Here is a 27984-nt window from a genome sequence, read left to right as displayed (position 1 = left end):
TTATTGCTTTGTTTTATTCAGAACAAATTTTTCTTTGTGTAGTTAATGTTGATGCTGTTTATTCTTCTGCCTTGGTTTCACCATGTACTTGAGGCTTTTATGTGTGGAAATGTATTGTTACAATCACTGTGTGAGTGGTCTTTCACATTGCAAAACTCTTAGGTGTGATTTGATTGCTAATACAATAGTAATTAATGGAGAATTAGTACTGAATTATGTCAAATAACTCTTTTCTTGCTCAGATACTAGTCTGACTTGCCAAAAAGTTTCTTTTCAATACTTTGGAAAGCCAAGTTACACCCATATGCAGTCATATCAGTATCCCTCCCAGGGTAAGAATTTGTGTTCGCTCAAATGTAAGCTCCAAGTATCACTTTGCACAACATGAGCCTGGACCCACTTTTTAGCTTGATTTCTGTGGTCTCTTCCCCATCTTCCTCTGAAAAACCATAGTTTGACATCTCATGACATTTTTTGGAGTATTTTCATTGCAACATTAGAGTTGGTTATTGGACATTGAGTACATTCAGTGGCCTCTTCTGTGCAGTGACTTGTGGAATTGATGTTCTGCATCTCTCTCTCTACTACCCATGTATATTCTGATTGCCTGTGGCCGTAAGGGCCTTGAATCAATGAAGAAGTGAATGCTTCCAATGCTTTGATTGTGCTATTTAATCCAATCACTACGTAGATCCAGTATTGTTTTTCAGTGTTCGTTTCTCATTCAAGCAAAATTATCTGACTATTCATGTGAGGTTATGCACTGAATATATTTGATGCCCCTCATTCTGAGCATTGTCTTCTCAGGATTCAACACTTTTGTTTGACTGAAATTATAGTGACTGAAATTATAACAGCACTGTTATATGTGCTGTTGTCATAGTTCAAATTAATTTCCTGTTTAACCAGGATACTAACAAGCTGCAATGAAAAGAAGTACAGCAGGAGTCTGCTCAGCTGGGAACTGAAAAGTAAAGCAGTGGTCTTTTAAGTTCTCAGTGTTATGATCACCTTTCTTATTGGGGAGGCTCTATGATTCTTCTTTTTTAATATAATTTACCTTTTTTGTGATAGCACAGGTGTACTTACTCGAATGACATTCTAGCTGAGCATCTGCATCCTTGAAGAAAATGGCTTAATTTAGCAAAATTTGACCTGTGCATATTTCAAATATTTTGGTGGATGATGGACTTTATTCATCTTAATTTAAAACAAACAAACAAAAAGGCAGTCCGCTTGGGTCAGCTCCTCAATTTTAGGACTTTTATGGGATCTACAGGGCTCTATGCTATGTATGAAAATGAGCGGCTCTAGAAGAAATGAAGGACCTTTTTAACCAAAACTGTGTGGTCACCACTCTGAGTCCTTTGTCTAATGAGAACAATCACAAGAATGTCATTATACTTCTTAGATGAATGCCCACTCCCCAGTATTGATCAAAAGAGAGGTTTTCTTCTTTATTATCATATCTGAGTTCAGAATCTGTAAACAGTATATACTTCAGTAAGGTTTTTATGTACGCCTATTGCCATGCTAAGGAACTGGAAGTCTACAGAAGGTTTTGGTCTTAGATCACACATAATCACCTGTTCTTGCTATGCTTCAGGTTAAGTGAGAATCATATTCATTTCTCTTCATGAAGGAATACTTAAGATTTGTTCATAAATGTTGAGTAAGTACTTGGAAAGGAATCCTGAAAGCAAATTACTTGAAGAAGAATGTTAAAAGATTAGGCATTAAAAAACAAAACAAACAAACAAAAAAGCAGTAACATGTATTAAAGAAAGTAATAATAATGTATTTCTACTTCTCAGATACTAGATTTTTAAATATAGATTTCCATAATAAAAATATACTATTAACTAAATCTTTTTCAAAACAGGAGCAGTCCATAAATTCTGGCTTTATCACCATTTTGAAGCATACTGGAATGTTTTATGTTGGTTTTTTTTTTTCCCTATTAGAAGTGTTTGCAATCAGATATATTATGTCAAATTCACCACTGTTCTCCTTTCTTTTTAATATTTTATATATTAAGTAGCTGCAACAAAGAATACTTTTTCTTTCCAGAATACTAACAGAGTATTTTCTGCCATCATTTAAGAGAAGGATTTAGAATACTGTTATAGAAAGGTAGGAAGATCCCTGGCTCTTAATGAGCGATCCCTAGGATGATGTTTGTGTTGTCCTCTATCCCTGTGTTTCTGATCAAACCCTTGGATCAGGTCCCACAGAAACAAAACATATCTGCATTTTAACTTGTGCCCAAGTAATCTCACAACATTTTGTCTTCCCAAAATGTTCCACCGTTGAGATCACTGTGCCTTGCTAGCACTATATGTGATTTTTCTGTCTGTTTTCTTCATAACCACCAGTGCCAAAGCAAGCAAATGAAAATGAGAGAGGGAAAGTGCAGTGTGCATTGGTGTAGGACAGAACCTGCAGGATCATGCAGTAATCTTTCAACATGTGTCAGACCATTTCCCAAAAGGCAGTTTATTACTTTGTCACCACCCTCACACAAAGAATAAATAAAGTGAAATTACTCAAACAACAAACAGCTGAAAAGAAAACCAAACCATAGTGAGCACCTGCAAAGGTGGACGGTTGTGCATTGGCATACATTAAGGGGAAGAACATTCTGGAGTCACCAAGCAGAACTTGGCTTCATGAGCAGCTCTGCTTGACAAATTTCGTGTCCTTTTCTACTCATCTGCAAGCTTTCATCATTATGAATTTCCTATTCTGAATTACCTGTTAAGTATTTCCTACAGACAAATGTCGGCTTGTGAGTTGCTCGGGTGCTCCTTTTTGTCATTACTAGCACTGATTGCCCACTCAGTTAAATGCTCCGAGTTTCTTACCTCCCAGGCAGAATACAGCTGCAAAGAGGGAGAGCATAGTAAAGACCCCACACCAGAATTAAGTTTGCATCCAGACTCTTTACTTCTGTTTGCACACAGAAATATGAGTCTGTTCCCAAAATGCTTGTGTTCGGGTTTACTATTGAGTAATGGAATGAACGAAATAATGGCACAGTGGTTCCCTCACCAGTTTTGACCCTGATGTCATATAACAGTTACATGAAAAAAAAATAATAATCTATTTATGCTGTTTCTAAATGGCCATTGTAAAAAATCTTTGATTTTGGAAAGATAACTGCCTTAGGTATCAACACATGCTAGAAGTTCAGAGTCATCCAAGCATGTGGAGCTCATCCCAGTCCATTTTGCAGTCATACAAGGAAGTCGTGACCCAATGAGGGCATGCTGAGCTGGAGTGGTACACGTGGCATTGGGGTACTGACTGGGAAAGAAGCAGATTTTTGTTCTTTCCATATCCTGTACCCCTGACATTATCTCTGCATCTTCCTGCAGTTTTCCTACAATCACAAACATTCACAAGCAAATTAAGTTTCCAAGTACATGTTTCACTTCTTTGGTATTCGGGTAAAGTAGTGTAGACGGTGAAGTAGTGAAAGCCCTAGACACTGATGTCTCTTTTCTTACTGCAGAAACAAAAGAAATGAACTCAAGATTGCTCTAATGTGGTCTCACCTATAGCTTAAAGGGTTGAAATGATTCCCCCTTGATTGCTGCACAATGCTTTGGTCATAGAGCTCTTTCTCTGCTGGAGTTTCATCTCATTAGTTGTACCACCTCTTTTGCTGTAGTCTGTCAGGACAGCTTGAAAGGATATTGATTAAGGGCTTAACTCCCTTTTTATCACAGCTAATTATAATTTTGTGGCCAGGTGCTAGATTTGAAGACACTGCTTTTGGAGCAGCCTCTAACAAATGGAGGGATGATTAGAACTTCAGTGAACTGTTTACTAGAGTTTTGATTGTTGGCTATCCAAATTGGTATTTGTAAAAAGAGTTTAAAGAGGAAGATTTTTCCAGTTTTCTGAGGTATCTGTTAAAAATTCAGAGCTTAACTTCACAGTGAGTACAAGCTGCTTTTCATCTTCCCTTAACTGCACTATTGCTTTTCAAAATTTTGTGGGGGTTTTCTGCAGAGCATGCCACAAAAAATTTGCTCAGGAATTGGCTCTGAGGAAGCCATTATATTTCTCAGTGAGCTGTTGGGCCCACCTTTGAAAATGACAGATGAATAATTAACTGGTGTTAAAGGTCCTGATGTACTAATTAACTATAATTATGCTTGTACAAGTGTCAGCTCAATGACTTTTGCTTTTTGCTTTTTTAATAATGTTTGCATGTTTATAAAATATTCATAGTAGTGAGATGCTAGAATTTTCTTGTTATTGCATGCTTATTTTTTTCTTTCTGAATCTAAACAGACATTTATAATTGCATTTTATCATCTCAAATTACATAATATTTTAGTTAATCTGGGAAGTATGCTAAAACCAGGCTATTTTGGAAGAAGAAACAACACTAATTATCTAGAGATTGAATGAGATTGATACTGTTCTTTTCCAGTTTCTCAATTTGATTTCTCCATTCCACTTTCCAAAACCAGAACTGATGCAGGATATGGTCACAGGTTTCCTTATTGCTACAGTTGAGTAAGCATCTCTCCCAGCTTCCTCCGCAAACATAATCTTGTATGCTGCAACCATTACCAGTTTGCTGCATCCAAATCACAGAGGAGGTCACTTGACTTCTCCAGTAATTTTGCAGTCAAAATCCTGTGGCAGGCAAAACCCCCCACAGCTTCTGTGCAAAACCAAGACTTTTTGTTAGTCTAATTGAAGCCCTAATGATCTAAAAAGCTATAAGTAGTCCAGTTACAGTGATACTTCCACTTGTAATTCAAATTAAATACCATTAAAATTAATATATGCAAACTTTCTAGTATCTTCCCCTTTCTCGGGTGTTAAGTTACATTTCCACTGTCTCCCTGCTTAATGGCTTCGTTGTGGAGGGAGATGAAAATACATCAGATGAGAATACATCAGCATTCAAGCCCTTTGCCAGAAGTGTTGATGTCAGTGGTTTCTTGTTCCTCGCCCTGAGCTCCAGTCGAGGTCACCTTTGTGTGCTTGCTAAATGTTCTACACCTTGGTCTTTCTTCATTGCACTACTTTCATTCAAATTTACAGTATATGGTGTCTTCTACATGTATTGAATACTTGTTCTTTCTTCTTTTTGTTAGCCCTAAAACTGGTCTTACCCAGCTCCCACGGGTGCATTCACCACTACTTTTTTTTTTTAAATAGATCTCAGGGCATCCAGTGTCATCCTGTGCCTGCACTATTAAGGCCGCTGTAATTCTGTGCCTATATTCCTCTATGCTGCATTTTATCTATACTCATAGATCATTTTACCTAGAATAGCTGCATGTTATTGCTGTCTATTAGTTTCATGGTTTATATTTATAAGGGTATATAAAAAACGATAGATAGTTCACTGTACCAGAAGTAGAAAAACAATTGCACCTGCTTTTCTGAGTCTTGCTGCTACAAGCAAAGCAAGCAAACAAGAAAGCCACAGCTCTGTCCAGCCACGACAAGCCCAGACACAGCCTGAGAACATCCGAGGTCTGTGCTGCAGCTCAGCACAAAGCCTGGGGCCTGTTCCAAGCAAAGGCAGCACCACATTTACTGGCTACATGCGAAAGTACAAGTTACCTGGAAATTTATTCTCTATGAACATACCAGAAACTAAACTCTTCTCTTTCACCACAATAAATTAAAACCTATAACTGTCTTTTTCACACTTACCTGTGTGCAAACTTCATCTTGTTGTACTCACAGTTCTTGCTCCCCAGGCTTGTACCTAGATCTGCTACACTTGTGTCATTCGTACCCTGATATTGTGTGTATTTTCCTTACCAATGGATAACTTATAAAAGGTACCAAGCAGTGAGGTACCTGAATGCTGGCAAATGATAGTTGAACCCTCTTAATAGTGAATAGTGAGGATGAAATGTATGTCTGTGCACATTCCCTGAGTTCTTAAATTCCGAGTTCTGGGCAGAGGGAAACAGGGTTGTGTCTGGTGGAGATGCTGAGTAGTAAGCACACCAAGAGAAAAATCTGGACTCCCACTAATTTGCAATAAGCATTCATAATTAATTGCAAGTATTAAGAGTAACATTGTTCACTCCTCCTGTGATTTTCAGCACCCATTTTTCCCTCCTCTTCCGTGATTGCTAATCATATCACCTACAGAATTGCTTTCCTGATGAATCTCACCCATCTGTGGGATCTGTGGGCAGTCTCTCATATGTACTTCACTACCAAAACATATACTTTGATTACTGTATGCCCATAAAATATAATTTATCTTTTCAGAAGCTTAAGAGTCAAAATATCCCAGAAGGCCATTAAGTGGACTTGCCCCTCAAGTCTTAAGAAATAAACAGAGTTCTGATTTGATATTGTTTTGAACACAGTTTAAATAACCACAATATCCCATTTCATGAACTGTGTGCTGTCTAATGGTCCTCTGTATTGATTTTCATGTTTGGGAATGCCACTGTGGGTTTTCGTAATTTTGTTTGTTGGTACTGAAAAGAAAACTAACAGACGAAGAGAAAGAGAAGAATAAAATAGTTCTTGCTACGTCTCTGAAACATCTTTTCTTTTTTTTTTTTTTTTTTCATATGTGGCTGGCTTTTAGTATTTGTCCAAGCTCTCAAGGATTTTCTATGGTAGATTAGTGAGGGTCAGTGATTCTGAAAAAGTAAGATATGAGGGAATAATGAAAATGTCCATGTGAACAGGATATGGGACAAAAGCAAGCTGTTGTTGCATTGCTGTGTCTGTACGCTGTGGCAATAATGCTGCGTGATTGCAGTAATGGACCCAAATGAATAATAAGCAGGTTTTTGTTTTTTTTTGAGCAGGTTAAACTGTCAGCCTATCCCTAAAATATTCTTCTGTCTGTCTTACTGAGTTAGCTGTAGCTCTTCCAGATGCTGTTTTTTTTTTTTTTTTTTTTTCTCTTACTGTGCAAGCAGAGATGTTACACCAGCTGGCTTTTTCCTGTTTGTAGCTCCTGTGCTTTGGCAAAGGTCGGTATGTGAAGTTTTCTGCTTGACTTTGGCATGTAATGTTTGATGCTGTACTAAGGTTAAATTATCCATTTAAGCACTGTCTGAAATGAGTTGTCCTTTGTTCACTATGCTCTTATTTGAGTCATACTGTATAATAAATAATGAATGAAAAAGAAAGGTTGCAGTTCAGTCACAAATTATTATTTGCAGAATTACTGCTGACCTCTCATTAGCACTTACAAGTGTCAGACCAGCTGTTGAAGTATTAAGGAGATTGCATAATGAAGATTATTTTATTAAGATATATGGCTGGCCAATAGACTGGTCATTTCATTGGTTTCAGAATTGGATCAGACTATGAGCATCCTTTATGTAACTGAGGAATGAAAAGAAGAAGCTAACTACCTTGATCAACTTTGACTATAGTATTTTTGGATTTGCCTACTCTTTGAAAGAGGACCAAGTGTATTAAGAGGTAGCTCATTCTTCATTCAAGCTTTCCTTTTTTTGAAGAAAAAAAGTTTGTTTCGAAAGCAGGATTTTGTATAATACTTCAATAAGCTGTTCCACAATTAGGTATTACATTTTCATTACCTATTGTAAGGCATTCACATTGGCACACACAGTCTGTTCCCCAGTTTAGTGGTTTTGACAGACAAATTATATAGGTATCTTGAAAGTATAAACAACATGGACAAATACAATGTCTAAAATACATTTTAGTCAAAGGCATGCACCATACTGTTACTAGATATCACCAAATCAGGGAAGATAAATGTCACTTTGACCTTGACAGTGAAAAAGTGGAAGCTATTTATAGGTATAAATTAAGGATTGTTCTGCAGCATGCCCCTCCACCCCCCTCCTATTTTGTCATTTGTTTTCTTACCAAAAATCACCTAACTTGTAAGAGATAAATATGTACACATTGTTTAGGAATGACATATTTTTTCTTTCTGAATGAAATCATTCTTGGCATGCAGTCACCTTTCTTCACACCTTCCTTTTCCTGGGAGAGGCAGAGGAATATGCTTGTTTTTGGAGTAGCAACTTAAAAATATCTCCAGGTGTAAATCCAGGGCTTATAAACAAAGGAACCTGGGGTCTGCTATGTGTCACACACTAGGGGCATTCTGCCCTCCTGATGTACTGCTGGAGCTCCAGCCTTCTAGTTGCTGTTTTATGATAACAGTGCTTCAGCATCTTAGCATTTTTATTGTGTATGGAAGAATCAATCTTCCTTGCAAAATACCCAAGGGTGAGTGAGTGTGCTTATGTGGCAAATAGTGCTATATATGCTAGATTATAGCCACAATTCCAGTGTTGAAAGATATTGTGTGATCTGTCTGTGGAGTTTTACTGGATTTACATATGAGTAAAGTACTAATGGCACAGTCATGCAGTGGCTTTGTGTTCAACTGTTGACGGCTGGGAACCTGCTTCAGAGAGATGAGCATGAGTAGTGACCTAAAGAGTGACAAGCTTTCAATTTTCTTTGATGACAGAGTCTTGTACAAATATAGCAAAGTAGATTTAATGTATTTAAGCAAATGTTTATTTACTTATTTGTTTTTAATTCACTTAAATGGAATTAAGTAAAGCCAAGGTGAAGCATTCTTTAAACTTTGGATTTTTCGGATTTCTTCTGTTTCTGAGTTTTGCTTCAATTTCATGAATAAGTTCAGTATTGTTGTTCAGTTGTCTTTGGATTTTTTAGGGTCAGACAATTCGATTTTGTCTGAATTTGCATTCTGGTGAACTTGAATTAATTACGAACACAGAAATTAACCAACCAACCCCCACCCCCAGCAAACAAACAAAACAAACAAAAGAAAACTAGATATCCAAAGCTTTATTTTCATGGATGGGAAAACAGCCATTGATTGTTTTACTCAAGTTTTAAGCTATTCTAGCTGGGATAACAGAGATCACTACACTTAAAATGTAAGTTTTTTATAATTATGCCTTCTGCCTCTGGGGATCTCTCAGTGGGAAACTTTGTCAGACATTGACAAGACACTGACTGCTTCAGTTTTCCATTTCCAAAGTTAATTGTCCGCTCTTCCCTCACCACTATGAATTGATCAGTTTTTCATTTTTCTTTTATCTGCAAATGTACACTTACAGGACTGGTGGACAGTAAGGCAGCATTTGGTAGATGTCTGTGCTAGATTTCTGAGCTGCAAAAAAGACTCATTAGACAAAGTCTACTTTATGTTTGCTTGTCAAGCAACAAGTATCACAAGCATTTTAGTTAGAAATTTCTAATTCAATGGCATCCCTTTGTTTGAACACAACCATAGCAGTGGGGAAAGCGCATGCTTTCCCTGTCTGGATGGCACGGCCTTCAGCTCTTGTGAGAAGTGCAGTCTGGAAGCAATACTCATCCATCATTAACAGCAGAATTTGACCTTTTTAAGTTTTATTATTTTTAATGAGCCTAGTATTATGATAGTTAAAGCAAAATAACTCACACAAACCACCTTTCACCTGGTAAGAGATCCTTTTGAAAGAGAAAAAGAGAAACGTATTTGCACATTTGCATTAAGGGGGCGAGGGACAGAGTTTATTTTTGTTTTTTGAAGGTTTTGTACAGGCTGAAGATTTGGTTAATCTGTGTGCTGCTTGTGGCAAGATGGAAAAGAAGACAGTTTAAACTAGAAACGCTGGTGTGACAGCTAATGTGTTTTTCAGGAGCCTGTTGAGTAAGTCACGCCTAGCAGTATGACTGTACTGCAGCTTTGTATATGCACTGGGGGGTGAGTTAGTTCTTGGCCACTGTACTTTAACCTGGGAATTAGCAAGGACTCCTGGCTGGCCTGTTGTTGTGGGAAGGGGGTGCATACGATTGTAGTCACAGGTTTTTCACAGATTGGTGTTGAAAATGAAGCAGAACATAGAGTGCCTATGCAATAATTCAACCCAGGCATATAGACTGTTATGGGAAATTTTCTATTACCATTTTCAGTGTTGCTATTTTTTTAACACTTCGGTTAGTTATTTGAGTGTATTTGCATCTGGAGCTGTAGCAATGTGTTTGTAAGAGATGTAAGCTCTGACAAAATCAAATCTTTACAGAAGAATGTATAAATGTGTTGGTTTGTGATGTAATGCCTTTAGGCATCCTGAAATCTGATTTTGATTTGCATTGATTTGCCTGTATTTTTGTTTGATTACTTCTAGGCTTTTATTAGAAATGTGGTCATTCCTATTTGTTCCTCCATAGGGCTTTTACATAAATGTGCTACTTATGCAGGCCACTCAGTTTTTCATTGGTCTCCTGCTGAATTCAGCTCCTCTCCCAAGTGGCTTTGGAGCCTGAAAAATTAAATAAAACAATGTAGTAGTGGGCCTGCATCTGAGCAGTTCTGATACTCTGAGTTTCTGAAATGAGTAACCAAAACATTTCAGCATTCACTTAATACGTCTTTCATGAAACTTCTATGCTAACACTTCTGAAGAAGGTTTCTAGTGCTCTTCTATCACAGGTCTTTGACTAAAGAGTATTATAGAAAAATATTATGATCATTTTCCATAGAGTGTTATTTCTTCTGATATTCTGGTACAAATTCTGACAATATTGAATAGTAATATTGATGTAGTAAAATCACTGAATATTTGTCTACTAATGTTTCCTTTGTGAATGGAAATTTGCCATTTAAAATAATATTTACTTTTTCTCTGAGGATGTCTGGTTTTGTCAATGACAGCATGTTGGGACTCAAGATTTAGCACTCTTGTGTATCTTTGAACTGATCAGTATGACCATGTGTTAGTTTATCAATCTGGACTTTATTAGGGCTTTCATCAGTTACTTCACTCAATAAGTTTCACCGGTGGGAGGGAGATGGGGTTTGGGGGAGATTTGGATAAACTCTGCTAGATGTAGATAATGTTTCTGTCTAGGGTGTGATGGTACTACCTAGAAATATTTTAAAAGTCTGAGTGAGCAGATTGTAAGATTAAACTCAGAAAGGAACACCCAGGCTTCTAATTGAAATTCTTTATTATATTGTGGAGCTGGTGAGATGACATATGCGACAGAGTTCAGTCCATGTGCTCAGAGCTGCCTGCAATGCTCCAGTGGTTCTCCTGGAATAAGTGGCACATGCTGGCAGGAGCACTGCTGCTGCATACAACTTCAGAACAAAAGATATTTCTGAAGCCATATTTTCAAGTGATATCAGATAATTATAATGACTCAATCTTAAGCCTCATGAACCTGTAGAGCTTTTAAGTGGGAACTTTGCTTGTCAAGGCACTCCTTTCTTAGCTTTGAGTTTCTTGTCTCTAATTGGAAGATTTCCATTAATGAATTGGTCTTTTATTCACAGATGGAATATTTGGCAGAATCCATCTTCTGCGATCACCAGTTTTCCAGTCTTGTTAGAGCAGATAAGATCATTATTGTTCTCTCACTTGTTCACAGAGGTTTAGTGTTAGGAGGTATTACTAACGGCATTTTTTAATCTGTATGGCTCCCTTGAAACAGACTGCATTAGACCTCTCTTCAGTGAATACCTGTTAGCATTGGCCAAACTAGGCAGAAAACGGTTTTATTGAATATCTTTCTTTTGGCTTTGTGGCGTATGTTCTGGGTTTGATATGTTTTTAAGTGACGCTTCATGTGTGTGTGTTTATGGGCATTATTCTTATAAAACGCACATGCATAATTCCCTGTTTGGGGCAGACTGTGGTAGCATATTGGAATGTTTTACATCTGGTAAATACTTTTTTTTATATACACATTTTGAGAAAGGAAAGCTTTTTCTCTGTGGAGGTATAGTAGATGGAGAACATGAAATGTAATTATATCTGGCATAACAGTGTCCCTTCTGTCCAGAACTCCTGATTTCATTTCTGGATTTTACCACTGACTTAGCTTTAACCTTAAATCACAAGAGTCAAGTGGGCATAGATGTTTGTGCTTTGGTTTGTTGATTTGTAAACTGTTTTAATGACTATCTTTTCTATTCTGTTATTCTGAAACTGAATTCATCTTTCTAAAGCCCATTGGAATAAAGAATGATATATATGTGCAAAGTACTATTACACTATAGGCTGTTTTTCAAATTTCTAGCATCTATTGTTAGTCTGTGGCAGTTATTGTATATTTGCATCGCTGAGAAAAGGAGATTTACTGAAATGCAAAACCCACGGGATGCAAAAATACTTAATGTCTACCTAGCAAGTGTAAGAGTGCATCACTGATAAGGAACTTTGCAAAGTTATGCTGATACAGCGATGTGCTTGTGGAGTGACAAGCAAATTATTGATTGGAGCTAGGAAGTCATCTTCCTGTAGTGTTGTTTGTCTTCTCTTTCTACTGCGAGTCCCTAGGGACTCAGTGGGGAATTAGACTAGTCTGTACCAAGAGTGGATTTATAGTCTTTAACTGTGGAAAAAATCGGGTTTATCTTTTGAGGCAAGGTTGTAAACAATTATAGAAAGTGAATTTGTTGGCTGGGTTTACAGTCAGCCATCACAAGGGCATATAACAGGAGAGGAAATGATTGTCTCCCAGCTTAGGGAAATTACTTGCACAGTTGCTTGATCTCTTTCATCAGAGTCTCTTGGCATTAGTCATTATTTCTGTTATGAAACAAATGAACATATCATGGCCTGAGTCTCAAAGGCAACTCTGGAGATGTAGTTGAAAGGGATCTCGATCACTTCTGTTTCAACGTTTGTGATAGCATTTACTATCTTCCCACCTTCCTACATGAACACTGACTGAAATCTATGCTTGATTTTGATTGTGTTATGTTGAGATATGGTGGTACATTTCTCTCGTAAATATATTCCTGTATGTGTTTCAGCTACCTATGTCAACACAGCCCAAACCTTTAGAACTTACGGTAAGAGTACAAATAAGTTGGTTTTGCTTCATGCTTCTGCTTCATTTCTGATTTCCTGGTAAACTACTTTGAAACCCAAGCAGTGCTGCCAAACTTCTTTCAGTCAATGAGCCTGCCTCAACCTTCTAAATTTATTCCACTTAATCTTAGACGAGCATTGCTTTTATGGGGAAGGGGTTGTTGGCTTTTGTAAGAAATTATTTTTTTAGTTTTGATATACTAGAATGAAATCAAAGTTACTTTAGTTTGTATTCTACACAAAGGTCTGAATCCAGTTTTCTGGAAGTGAAGCTTCATCTCCTGCAGCTTTAATTTCCCCCTTGCAAATATCATGTGTTTCTATTTTCTTTGTTATGTATTTTGAAATGTTTAAAGGTCTTACACATTACAGGTATTTCTGCTGTGGAATTGACTACAGCATCAGTTCTGCAGCCATTCCTCCCCTCCCATCACCCCCTCCTGTAATACAGCTTCTTTATTAAGGTATTTTTAAGCAGTGTGAACAATTAGCTTTAACAGTAGCTACAGATATTTTTGATTCCTCAACACCATATGAAATTAAAAGAAGACGGCAGAATTCACCCATTAAAGGCCCTGATTTCTGACTACTAATAAAAACACATTTCAAAGTCTGTTGCAAGCGAAGTTGTTTAACAGTAAGCATTTACCTTCCTCTTATTTTTCATCAAGTACCAATATGATTTAAAATAAAGTGGGATTTATTTTAAAGTGACGATTAGTCCCTGGTGTAATGAAGGGTCCTGGAAGCATTTAATTAGGCAACAACAAAAAGCACAAAATGAGCAAAGCTGATTCTGTAGATAAGTGATGATCATACTGAGAAAAATCAAAGTAGAGAAGCCTTTTGCTGCTAATAGTTTAAGTGCCTTGCACACCCACTGCCTGCACTGAGTACAATAAAATGTTCTATCGCACATTCTCTCCATCATACCCAATATATGATCCATACTCCTGCAATAATAGCAGAGATAATTAATTCTGGCTTAAGTATTTAGAAAGTTATTAAGTGCTGCAATTACAGGCTTTCCAAATGGCAGTACAGAAAAGCAGGAAGCTATTCTCTACACTCCCCACCACACCCCCCCAATATCTGAGTGTGCTGAAAAACTTCAATTCAGTAACATAAGGAAAAAAACCCTGCAGGAGTGCATCTTAATGTAGTGTTAATTGCATGAAGGAAGAATATAGCTCAGGAACACAGAGGGTGCATTTCGTAGAGGACAAATAATCCAAAATACAAGTTTGATGAATTCCCTTTGTCTCTGTGCTGTGGTTGTTGCAGCACTTTTGTTTATATTGATCTGAACGGCATGGAAATTTTCTTTCATCTGTCATTTACATTCATTTTACCTTGTGCAATTGCCTCTGCCAGCTTACATGCTTGTTTTCTGGTGAATCTATTAATAAGATTTCCAGTACATCAAAAGAATTTCTTTTGTGCAAGGGTAGACTATAATGCACCTAAAGTGTAGGAGGTCTCCTAGCTTCAATTTTACCTACTAAAAGTTATTAATGAGTTCTGTGAAGTAAAGGAAAAATCAAAAGGAGAATGCTAATTGCATGCTATAGATTTTGTTCCATTGCTTACTCATTTAGTTGGTGACTTGCAGAATAGGATATTTACACAGTAGCTTTCTTCTGATTGCAATACGCCACCTGAATTGACAAAAAAGACCAAATGTCAAATTAATTAAAAACAGTATGCGAAGGAACATAACTAGTACTGCAAGTTTGTATTTAAACATTTTGCCTGGAAAACGTGTGAAGTGCATTTTTGTTTTGTGCAAAGCATAGACATGCTGTATGCCAATGAAAATAAGAAAACAGTGAGAAATATCTTGAAGAGTAGAATTAATTTGAATTCTTTATTCAGGCAAATTTGTGCATAATGATGGTTCCAGGGTGAGCAAACAGGGCAGTTACCATGTTTATTCAGGAGTGTAACTGATATAGGAGTGAAAGTCTGTCTGCATGTATGTGAAGAGCGTGCGTGGAAGAAGACAACCGTGCCCATCATGTCCACCTATTGCCCACATGACTTTTATACCAGCTGTTTCGGCATTAAGGCTATTATCATTCTCTCCAAGCCCTTTTTTCCTGCTGTTTTCCTTCAAAGGTTCTCTCTTGTTCTCAGCAGTCTCACTTCTTTCTCCTGACTAGTAAGAATATAGTGTAGAACCAAATCGTTGCATCTGTTTTCAGATGGCTGCATGTTACAAGGGAATTCTGCACCACTGTGCTTTTCTGTGTCACCTAGAGCAAGCAGTTACCTTTCTTGATCATCTCTGTTGTGTGAGAGTTGTGAAAGTATTGTGGATTTATTGGTCGCATGTTTATTGGGGCTTGTATGGTGAATATTTTCACAGAATTGCAGAATCACAGAATGGTTAAGATTGGAAGGGACCTCTGGAGGTCATCTGGTCCAGCCCCAGTGCTCAAGTAAGGATACCTAGACCAGGTTGCCCAGGACCATGTCCAGGTGGCTTTTGAAGATCTCCACGGAGAGAGAAGTCACAACATCTTTGGGCAACCTGTTCGAGTGCTCCGTCATCAATATAGTAAAGTTCTTCCTGATATTTAGACAGAACTTCTAGTGTTCCAGTTTGTGCCTATTGCCCCTAGTACTGACAGTGAACACTACAGTAAAGAGCCTGGCTCCATCTTCTATGCAGCCACCCTTCAGACATTTATACACATGGATAAGATCCCCCTCGAGCCTCCTCCAGGCCGAAGAGTCCCAGCTCTCTCAGCCTCCCCACACAGCAGAGGTGCTCCAGGCCCCTGATCAGCCTGGCAGCCCTCCGCTGGACTCTCTCCAGTGTGCCCAAGTCTCTCGTGCTGGGGGGCCCAGAGCTGGACACAGAATTCCAGGTGCAGCCTCACCAGTGCTGAGTAGAACATGTAATTACCTCTGATTATTTATCTCTGATTATTTACCTCTGATTTAACTGAACCTTACGTGAAATTTGAATAATTCTGCAGGAAAGATGGTAGAAATATTAATCTTTAGTCTATCACATGAGGAAACAGAAGTAGCCACTGCATCTCCTTAAGGAGTTGCAGGAGAGGCGTTTGTTGTGCCCTTGTGTTCTTCTCCCCCAGCCTCTTTCATTTTTCAGCTCTTTGAGTCACTTCTACTTGGGCATCTTTCCACAGGTGTGGGGACTCTGTCACAGGATTATGTGATTTATGAGTACGCAGTGATGTTATTTTTGGTATTATACAGTGAATGACTGGTACTAACTTGCTCTTAAGCAAAACAGCAGTATGTTCAGTGCTGCTGCTGCAGGCCCTTGGTGGTCTGTGCAAAGTGGCAGCTGGTAGGCCTGAAAGGAAGGCCTGGCCTTTGTGCTCACTAGAGCTGCGCAGTCCTCACTTCTGTGCATTTCTCTCTCTTCTCCTTGGTGTTTTTTTTGTTTGTTTGTTTGCTTGTTTGTTTTCCTCCCATTAGTGTATTTCTCAGGACTCCTCGAGTTACTTCTGTCTTGCTCTCTACTTATTTTGCATGGCTTTAGTTCATATTTTCTCACTCAGGTCAGTAACGTTATTTTTCAGTAAAGCAACCCAACGTCCAAGGTCTGCACATTATCAAACGAGGCCCTTGGTGACAGACATCTGAACCTCAGAAATCCAAGCCTTGAGTTACAGCTGCCTTCCACAGCTGCACTCTTGTTGTGGTTTAAGATCACAAGCCTCACGTTTGAAGTTGGGGCTGGTGTTGAGTGGGGGCAGCTGCAGGCACGGCACCTGTGCCATGGGCAGGTCGCATGCACTCGAGCTGCACATGGCCGCTTGCAGCTTGCTGTGGAAGAAAATGGCTTTCTTCAGGCTTCAGCCAAAGGCTTGCTGTTCTCCTCACCGAGAACTTCATTATTTCTTCATGCAAATTAGCATATGCTTCATTGTATATTTTGCTCCGTGAAGAAAGATGAGTAAGTAATCTTAATAGTCACACGGAATGACTGCACTGAATATAGAAATAAATTAGGAGGATTAAGGAACAAGGGAAGGGTAATGGTTCTATATTTTGCTTTCCTGAAATTACACAAGTGGTGAATTCTGAAAGACAGTTATACATTCTGATTATCTGAAAGGACAATTGCAGAGGCATAGCTCTGTAGGAGGGAAGGATAATGTCAATGATACAATACAGCACTTAAATTCATAACATTTTTCTCATTTACAAATACGTATTTCAGACATCCATTTAAGAATGTTAGTAGAAGGTAGCTCAACTTATTTTAGTCATTTTGAATATTTCATGTATTCTACCTAAACAATTTTAAAACTTATTAATTACCAACCTGATAGTATAAGCCATGAAAACAATGATGAAAATGGGAGATTTCTGACTTTTATCAATTAAAAAATAATGCTTTTTGTTAAAACACTTTGGAAATTAAAATAGATATTTCATATATTTGAAATAAGTATTTTAAGTGTTCACAGTGGCATGTATCCCATAGCACCTTTTCTATTTACAATAACAATATTGAAACAAAGCAATGTTTACCTGTCAAAAATTCCTTTATGTCAGCATATAGAATAACTTCTCCTAGGAATAAAACTTTTATCTTGTGATTAGAACGGTAATTTCAGGATACGTGTTCTGACCCTGAAACCATTCTTGGGTTTTTCTCAGTGGTATCTCTTCTGGTTAAATTTTTATCGATCCAAGACAGATTATCCTGGACCACTGGGCTTTAGCAAATGTGATGCTGATAAAAGTTGCCATACTTAAATGCTATAATTTTACTTTGTACAAAACAAATACATCATGAGCTGCACCATTGCTTGTGAATTTTGGCCTACAGATTTTCTTTATATTCTCTTGCCTCTTCTTAACCATTTCACCCAAAGGTGGACTAATTATAATTGCCATGAGAATGTACTTTAGATAGGTTACCTCAGATTACAAACACACTGTACGTTTAAAATTAAGAATGAGTAATCTAGGTGGCTAAAGGATGTTTGCTGAAGGACAAAAAGTTAGGCTTTACAAGCAAATATTGATACAGATGTTACATATTATATATTATATATAAAACTACATAGTAATATCCTTTCACTACCTACAGGGGGCTTATAAAAAAGATGAAGAGCAACGTTTTACATGGGCAGATAGTGGTAGGACAAAGAGTAATGGTTTTAAACTAAAATTGGGGAGATTTAGATTAGATGTTAGGAGGAAATTCTTTACTTTGAGGGTGGTGAGGCACTAGCATAGGCTGCACAGAGAAGTTGTGGATGCCCCATCCCTGGAGGTGTTCAAGAACAGATGGACAAGGCCCTGGGCAACCTGATCTAGTGGGTGGCATCCCTGCCTGTGGCAGAGGGTTGGTACTAGGTGATCTTTAAAGTCCCTTCCAACCCAAACTATTCTATGGTTCTATGAATATTCCCACTTAACTATCCTATGCAACCTGCAGGCAAAAATTCTGTAGAGCTCTGATTTATTCTGTAGGGTGAAGTACAGCTGAACTGATACACAGCTACCTGTGGTAGAGTATTTAAGAATTGTACTGTAGCATGCCTTGACTATGTATGTCCTTGTATGTCTAATATGTATGTATTTTCCTGATTTCAGTACACTTTCAACTCAAGAACCAAAATAAGGTATAAGTCCCATTTTGGGGGAAATACTAATAAAAATAGCCCTATGTTGGTTAGAAATGATGAAGGCACATTTTCAAGCCTCTTCAAGTGAATATTTGTAATGGCTTGTGAAGTTCTGTGCATGTATACTGCTTCAGAAAGATTTGACCTTTAAATGAAAAACTGAATAGAAAAAAAAATCATGAATGGAAATTGAATCAGGTTCTTGAGATTTCTTCCAGGTCTCTATAGCTCTAATCACCTCATTGTGCTTGAACTTAATGGCTTAGCCTTGACTGGTATGATGCAAAAGTAGGAGCTGGAGGTTGGTGAGTGATTCACTGGAACAACATTTATTATTCCATAAATCTAAACCTAAAAAAAATAAAAAAATAAATATATATTTATCTGAGGCACAACTGAAATGTATAAATTAACAGAATGAAATTAGAGCTAGAGTGCTAGGTACATTTATGAAAATATAAAATCTGTGCTATTTCAGTATTGACACAAAGAAAATACTAGGTAAGCTGTACTGTTGCTTTTAAAATAAATATTCACAATTGTAGTAACACCTGATCAGTATTTCTGCTAAAAAAGATCTGTTGTTGGGTTAGCATGCAGAAGTAATGTCAAATATTACCAAAATATTTCTAAATTATTATTTATTATGTTATCATTACTAATATGGCTTTGCCTACCAGAAATCACACATTCAAGATAATAAGTTCAAAGATAATAACCTGGAATGTGAAGAACATACTAAAAAAAGAATCAGAATCGAGACTTTCCTATTTCTCAGCCTTAGCAACAACACAGCTTTAGTGCAACTTTTGTGTGTAATTTTTATTTAATCACATGTCAAATTGAAGACTTACATGAATTAAACTTCAAAAAGCATGCTTTCAGCTTTCATTTTGACATCTAGTTAGCATACAATAACTGCCTTTCAAAAGCAAAATAAAATGCTTGACAAGCTTTAAATGTTATTTTCAGTTTTATTTGCTCTTTTATTTCAGTTCTTTGTTGTTATGTTGAGAAGTGAAAAAAATCAATTCAATTATTAAATGTTACTGGAAATTGTTGTATTAGAAACACTCTGGTACAAGGAGGATGAGATTCTGAAAATAACTATCCATTGAGGTTCTCAGGCAGAAGTTTGTGAAGGTCCAGGTTTTTAATGTTTTGGGTGTTGTGTTTTTTTTGTGTTTTTTTTTTTTTTTTTTTCCAGCAATGATTCGTCTAATGAGTTTTTTTAATGGCCTCTGTGCTGCAAAAGGAAGATGGAAGCATAAGTGCAGCTTCTAGTTACTGCAGTGAAAAACGGCATTCATAAAAATTTACTCCTGAAAGCAATAGCTAATAGCTGAAATATATGAAATTTTTAATTTGTATCAGATAGGTAAAATTTCACATGCCTGCAAGAAATGCCTATAGGGGTGTATAGGTATAGTTTTTAAAAGGCATCCTGTGTTGTTACAAGACAGTCTTGCAAGATTACTTCTCATCACCTCAGCCAACTATGTGTGTGAGGGAACCCAGTTGCAAGTAATTTCCATTTGAGCAGGAAAATGGGTACCTTGTGTTCCACTATTTTGCGACAGGAAGTAATTCTTTCATTTAAAAACTACAAATCTGACTAGGGTAGTCATCCAAATTTCACTTGTGTTTGTCTGGGCAGTCAACCAAGCTTTCATTTGCCTTATCAAAATTAATAGATTATGCCTCTTGCGTCTAAATAAATTAATAAAGTGAAAGGAGTTATTTCAATCAATAATGAGTGAAAGCCTAAAACTATTTACATGTCTCATATTACTCTGGAACAGTTAGAATGTTAATCACAGTGATGAAAGGTAAAAGTATTTATCAAAGCTTTCTGTTCTTTTGAAAGAAGCCAGATGCTGTATTTTCCATTAGTAATTAGTGAGGATGTAAGATACCCATTATTAAATCAGGAGGACTAGATAAATTATAACAAGAATGTCAAAAGGAATTCTCTGAATCACACAGGTTTATATTGAGTTTCTGAAGTTTTAGATATCTGAAATGTAATGTTTTGCCAGTATTTAAAAACAAATGTGGTAAACTAGGAAAACACAAAGTCTGTTTGACTTGACAAACATATTGAATATCAGAAGCTGAAAAGGATGCAATTGATAGTAGAACAGTAGCTGATACAGTTGAACATGTTAAATAAAAAAGAGGGTTGGTTCAACAAGCTTGATCCGTATGAGATGGCAATTAAGGCTGATAGTATTGGCAATAATTGGGGGGGTTGCTTTTTCTTGTGAGATGGGGAAAATGCTGATTTTAATGTCCACAAAGCTTGGACCTGAATTTATAATACTCAAATCAGCAGGATGCTGTCACTTTGATGTGCACTGCCTCTCCCCTCCCACCAGCAGACAAGCCCTTCATTTTTGCTCTTTTCAAAAAACAGTCCTGTGCAGGACCATTGCAGGCCATAGTGAAGAAATTTTTAAAACAAACTAAATCTTAAGAGCTAAATCTTAAAAGGTGGTTACAATAGTGGTTTTATTATTAGTGAAGTGTTTCTAGCTGTGTGTAATATTGGTGACCAAAAATGTTCAGCATCTTTATGTATACTCCAAAAGAAAATACAGGTTAGTGTTGGCAAAAATTTAGAAGCTATTCTCATTTGAGTGATAAATGATAATGGGCTCCATTCTGTCTATCTATTTGTCTATGCATCTATCTCTATACAGAATATGTATGTGTTTATATATATATATATATATATGGAATTAGGCTTAAACTGTAATCCAGTATCAATAATGCTGTAGTTTAGCCTCTCTGTAATGCTTGTCCACATGTAATTGTCAGTATTGTGCTGATAAAGACCAAGGCTTCATCTAGCCTGCATCCAGCAGTGGCCAGAAATGTGCCCAGGGAAGGCAACAAACAGGGCAAGAGTATATGAGACATCTCCCAGTGCTCCCAGCCTCAGACTGATTTCAAGGCAGGCTGTTATCATGGTCTGCCTAGAGTAAACCCCAGGGGATCTTTCCCCCTGAACCATGCAAACTTTTTCATCCACAACACCTTACGGCAACGAATTCTGTAAATGTTATACTTCCAGCTTGCTGGAATGACTCCAAGGGAGATTGTGATGTTTTAAAGTGAGCTATTGAAAGCTCCCGAGTTTTGGTCTATGCACTTGGCTTTTGGGGCATGATTTGGAAGAGATTTTGTAGAGTAGAAAATTCTCAAATAAACTAAGAAAAGTGTAGGATCTCTTGGTTGAACAGGGACATAAAACGCCCAAGAATTTTTATTATTTTTCATGGATTTAATACTATCACTTAAAAGCAAAACAAAACAAAAAAAACCCTCAGTTCATGAACAACTTTAGAGTGAAGATCTGATTTGCTGTTCATCATTTTTTGCTATAATACAGATCATTAAGTTTCAAGAATGTGAAACTGAACTGTATTTTATGTGGAAAAGAGTCCTTCAAATCTTCAAAGGACTGATTTACATATTTTTTTTTTTAATAATGCTTTTTAAAGAAAAAAACATAGGGAGTGCCATATCTTTTAGGTTGTGACTTGTACCTTAAAAGGAGTACTCTCTTGAAGTGGTATCTTGCTTCAATGTTCTGTGCTGCAAATCAGTATGTGAAATGCAGACTTAGAAAACAATTGATAGAAACTGTTTGGACTGTAGTAGCTATATTGCACACTATTAAATTTAGAGAATGAAAAAAAATAAAAATACTGGCTTTTCTTTTTGAGTTTCAGCAGAAAGATTTGTTTTCCATTGGGCTTGGGGTTGGATCCTTTTAAGCTGTTGAGAATTTTACACTGTATATCTCTGTCGAAACAAATGGAACAAAAGATTGTAGTTAAGAAACGAAAGGTGATATAAAAAAAAGTCTATATAGTTTAGAGCTGGAAGTTATACTTTGATTGGGGATTTTATTTAAGAATAGAATTAGCATTTGTCATAGCTGAAGATAGTTATTGTTAAATTATTTAAGGTATTTATTTCATACTTTCCTAGCATTTGAAAGACGTAAGCAACTAAGAAAATAGATTTTAAAGTTAAAAAATATTTTGAATAGTTCTATGTTCACTGTCTGCATACTAGTGAAGAAACATATTGAAGTAGTCCTTTTGTTTTATTTGCATGCTATTTTAGAGCATCTCCTAAATAAGGTCTGTTTTACATCAGAATTATCTTCTAAATAATATAATTAATTCAATATAAATTAAACACTATTTTTTTCTTTACGATCTCCTTTTAAAAAGATATTAATTTGCTTCAGTGAATGAAGATAATAAGGTTAATAGTTTAATGTTCTTCAGTTTATGTCTGCTGCATTTTCTATTACCTTTTTTCAGTTTTTGATTATAAATTGGCTAACCCCTGGTGTATAATTCTAGAAATCATCCCTTCAGTGTATCCAAAGCTATTTACTTAGGCTCATCTTTTATTATTCCCTCTGCCACAGCCTAATTATTGTAATGAAAGATTGAACACAGAATAGTTTGGGGCTTTGATCAGTCTTCATATAAATTTCAATAATGGGAGTAAAAGGTTTGAGGTCTTCTGAGATAATTTGATCCCTCCAGACACACTGCTTTTACAAAATGCATTTCTTTTTTGGATACCATATGAGACCTCTAACAGAATTTGTGGCTGGGTTCATGACATCTCTGGAAGCAAAATTCTCTTCAGAACAATAAAAAATAATTTAATACTGCTAAATATATCAGAGCTATTGTATAATACTGGACATTTTTCCTTAAATTTTCCCCTCTTTTTTACCTATCAGTCTCATTGTCTGTATTAGAAATTCCTACCTACATCAGCATTTTTTAAATGCACTAAGAATACATGAGTTTTTCTTTCATTTTTCTCTTTTTGAAAAAAAAAAATATACTGTCATTCAAATAAATAAAACAAACCATAATCCATGTTATTCTATTACTGTCAGTGTTAACTCTTTGGAGATAAACAGAAAAGCAGCTGGAGTCTGAGGATAATTTGTAATCTTATAAATTGAAATTTTAATGCCTCAAGGAGGAAATTTCCAAAATAAATGTGACAGAAGATAAGTCACAGCTTTTGGGAAAGTTTTATTAGAATGACTTGTTCCAGATCATTGTCTGATATCTGCACGAATTTAGAAAATGGTAGCACTGCTATGTAGAGAAAGAGATGTGTTGTTGTTGTGTTTTGTTTTTGTTTTTTGACAGTACTCTGTCGTCAGTGTTATCAGGTGTGGCCTATCCAGGGACACTATCGAAATAAAAGTCATGAGCCTTTAGCTGATTCCAGTTTATTTAAAATCATATGTTTTTCATCTTTCCTACTAATAACACCTTAATTTATGTAACTAAGTATTTAGAATTTTATGGTTAATTTGGGGGATACTTTTTGAGATTTAAAACTTCTTTGGGGGCATGGATTTTGTTTTTCTTCTCACTGAGCTAGGCAGTTTATAAAACAACTTCATTACTTTCTTGTCTCCTTTACTTCAGCTGCTAAAGAGTTTTTGCTGTATTTTGACTACAAACCACAAACAGAAATATTCATGTGTGTAAACTCAGTGAATCCTCACTGTACATAATTGTAACAATTGCATTCCCACCCTTTTGCAAAAACTAATATTGGTATCTAAATCTGACACTTGGGCTGATAACATTTTAGGAATATTTTATTCTTAACATTCAGTGGTAGCTTGGAGATGAGAAGATACACACTAGCATGGGTACCAAATAGCAACGTGCAATGCAAGACAGCACAAGGCAATGTAAAACTCACAAAATGTGCATAGTTTTTACAGACAGATTATGCAGTAAAGGTTGATTTCTCGTAGATATTGTGAATATCAGACTCATTTAAGACAAAAGCAACAGTATATTCAATTCCTACATGCAGTATCTGTACGTCTGTGCAGGCCAGGTACGGTTTTTTGTGCAGGGAGCAAATCAGAAATATTGCAGGAATATTTTTGCTGGATCAACTCCACTAAACTTCATTTTTTCAGATTTTCAGGAAACAGTAGACTGAGACTGCTGGTATAAATAAGGCTCCGAGAGGCAATTGCCAGTTAGGAAGTAGAATAGGATAAATCATATTAGTTATTTCTGTGGATCCATCTGTCTTTCTGGACCATACAGAGATGCCGCAAGTATCTCCAGCTACCTGAGGTGGGAGAAGGATCAGATAGGTGGCAGGATGAGCAGGAATACTGTCCCGGGCAGCCCTTCACAGAGCCCTGCTGTGGCTGTGGGATCGGCTGCAGACAACAAGCTGTAGGGTTAAATAATAATTCTTCTGGTGACACCAAAACTGGGGGTGGTGGTGTGCTGCTTAGCTCTGAGCTATTCACTGTCTGCAATTTTTTTTTTTCCAGTGAGCTCTAAGGCTGCTCCTGCAATCCCAGGACGGATATCCTTGCCCCTTTCCATTCTGTGTGATGAGGGATAGTTCTGTACTCGCTTTTCTAGAGCTCTTCAGCTTATTCCTTGGCTTGATCTGTCCAATTTTTTCTTAGACTACTGCCAAATGAGGGAGAATCTAACAACTGAAAATTTGGTAAATGTACAGAGCTGATTCAGAAAGGAGGACTGGAAAACGCATTATACTTGATGATCAACAGAAGAAATCATCTGGAAAAACAGAATACCAGACAGAACAAATGCAAGGTGCTGCACTTAGGCTGCAGTAATCAATGGCACACACCAGAAAGGGTGGCCCCCAAAAGATCATTGGAAAAGGAGCTTGGCATTATAGTGGCTGGCAAGGAAAACATTCCCTGAAAAAGACAAAGCAGTAGTAAAACCTGTGGGAGATGTGAAATGATCCTTCAGCTCTACTCTGCACTTTGAAGATCTCAGCTGAATCTCCGTAACAAATTTTGAGTAGTGCACAGAGAAGCATGTGAGGGCATGTGTGCAGGGAAGAGCACTAAGAAGACAGAAGACAGACAGAAATAATGTCTGCTTATTCTGAAATAGACTGAAGTGGCAAATACCAGAAAGATGAGTGGGGATAACCAGACCATGATGGATGGGACTGTCGCAGTGATTTATTTTGTAACAAGAGTCAGGTTAGACATTGAAAGAAAACCTATCCATTAGTAATGGTGAAGCACTAGAACATACTTTCTGGAAAAGCAGTGAATTTCCTACTGGTAGCTTGTAAGAACAATTTTGACTCACATCTGTCAGGAATTACATAGGTAAAGTTGATCTTGCCATTTTCTTGGCTGTACCACACTGTGCAGCAGCTGTCTTTGGTCATACGTAATAATGTCACACTGGAAGAAATTTTGAAAAATAGATGAACTTAATTCACTTTTCAGCAAACTCTTCATACAATGAATGGCATTCAACACCATCACCTATAGTGACCAAATCTGACAACATCTGCTGTACTATAAACACAGTATATATATGTATATGTAGGTGAGCTTTTTTTTTTTTGCATAATTGCACGGTTCTCCAGCATTACTAATCCTAGCAATTCTGGAACTGGACAGTTTTGCATAGCCTTTCAAATGAAATTTTGAATATTAAGCTAAGTACATTTCAGTTTTTTTATTTTTTTTAAACATTTGTGTCCCATGTTTTCAAGACAACTAGAAGATCTGCTAATTTCTTTGCTCCTATATATAAAAATACTGTGACAGATTTACCTTTCAGTAATAATGAAAATGTTGTCCTGTGCCTGACGCATCGGGTCCTTTATTCACCTGGCCCTTTCTTCAAGCCAATAGCCATACTGTGGCAGCTTTCCTTCCTCTGTTTCCCAGCTTCCAGTCTTTTACTGTTAAGACACAGATCTGTGTTATAATGGAAATCAAAGGGATTGTAATGAAATGTCTGAAGCAGAGTAGTGGAATCTACTTTCAATTCATTAGTTTAATGCATGTGCAAAATCTATTAAAATTGTTTTCAATACATAAGGCATGTTATTGTTTGTTCCTTCTCTGACCTGGAAGAATACAACAATATTAGAACTGTGTCACATTTTTTTAGGCCCCAAAGTGTGGAGCAGCTTTTAATAGGAAAGAAAATGTCTTTTGAAAACTATAAAACTGAGCAGTGAAATAAATTGAGCCTCAAAAAGTGATTGAAATCTCCAAGTCAATATACAAAAGGCATCCAAAGACTTGTGAAGTCTGACAGAATCTCTTTAGTTTGAGGTGTCTTTCATTTTGCATCAGGTCTTACATTTTTAAAAAGTAGAAAAAAGCAGTGCTGTCAGGTGAAGCAGGTTTGAAAGCAGGCTGCCTGTTCATGAAAGCCTGAAATTGTGCACAACTGTAGATAATGTGTCTTCAGCAGATAACTGAAATAATACATTTCCTAAATTGGTTGCATTAAGCAATTACTGATACTGTAGTAGAAACCATATAATTTTCTTCCTTCCTTGTAGCCTCAGCGCCGTGTCACATTTCACCTACCAGATGGCTCCCAGGAAAGCTGCAGTGACAGTGGGCTTGGAGACCACGAACCCACCAGCGGTGCCAGTACATCGCACCCTCTGCCCCTTGGCTTTCCCCAGGAGGAGTACTATGAGCAAGCATCACCCAACAGCCGGACAGAAGGAGATGGCAACTCAGACCCTGAGTCCAGTAAGTGATGAACTCTGGTCTTGTTGGTCATTAAAAAGAAGCCCCTTTCTGATATTTAAATGATTTAAGGCAGTGATTATAATTGAATGTTGATTTTAATGTGGCCAAAAAAGCCCTGCATTTCTAAAAATGCAGAGTAAGTATGTCCATTGGGAATGAAACAGTCTTGAGCTGTAAAGAGTTTATGGATTACCTGGTATTTTTATAGATCTGAGGTGCTTTACGTATGGGAGCTTTCTGATGAGGTTAACACTATTGCCATTGCAATCATACATGCTGCTCCTAGGGAGTTTATGCTTTTTTATATTTCTGTATCCAACATTAACGTGCACACTGGTTTGTGTAACACAAAGAACTTCAGGATGACACCACAGTCTTTAGAAATAAGGGTTTATTGATTTGTCTTTTGAGAGCAACTGTGATATGTAGTAATTATCTCAAGAAAGTATGTCATATGACTTAATTCAGCAGTTATCACTGGCTTTTTATGATATTGAAAACAGGCAAATCAAGGTGAGCTCGGGACCATGCTAGGACTATAGATACTAGTTTTGCTTTCTCTGCCTTGACATGATAGCCACTTAGAAACTCCACTGTACAGGCAACTGTTAATTACCCAGGGGCTCTTTATCTGGATTAAATTGAACTGTGCCATTGATAAAAAGACACCTGAATGTGTGGAAACCTCTAAGGCCTTGTTAGAGGCCTAATAAGTGATTTGGAAATACATCTGTTCTGGGCAAAACTTGGCCCAAAAGGTGTATTTCAGCTGCTTTATTATATCATGAAGAATGAATTAGTAAGTCCAATGCAGTTGAAATAGCTCTGTGAGAAGGTAGTTACATCTCTGCACTGGCAAATACAGCATCCAGCAGAGAGCATTAGCTCTGACTCAGAGCTGCCTTTAATAAATTCAGCTTGGCTTTTGGAAACC

The 27984-nt window shown here is 37.0% G+C and overlaps 1 protein-coding gene across 7 annotated transcripts in view; it reads left to right on the top strand.

Annotated features, from left to right (window-relative positions):
• PCDH11X (protocadherin 11 X-linked) overlaps positions 1-27984 on the top strand; it is a 490061-nt gene that overhangs the window by 328564 nt on the left and 133513 nt on the right. For all 7 annotated transcript variants that reach the window (XR_010834843.1, XM_048077757.2, XM_067005160.1 and 4 more), the window contains one exon: positions 26852-27050. Coding sequence is in view for 6 of the 7 variants with exons in the window: in XM_048077757.2 (XP_047933714.2) it covers positions 26852-27050 (199 nt within the window). In the remaining variant the exon portion in view is untranslated. The remainder of the gene's footprint in view (positions 1-26851; positions 27051-27984) is intronic.

Source organism: Anser cygnoides, chromosome 13 (genome assembly GCF_040182565.1).
Source record: "Anser cygnoides isolate HZ-2024a breed goose chromosome 13, Taihu_goose_T2T_genome, whole genome shotgun sequence".
NCBI classification, from domain to species: Eukaryota; Metazoa; Chordata; class Aves; order Anseriformes; family Anatidae; genus Anser; species Anser cygnoides.
The sequence above is the reverse complement of the archived record's forward strand: the minus strand, read 5'-3'. Positions and strand labels throughout refer to the sequence as shown.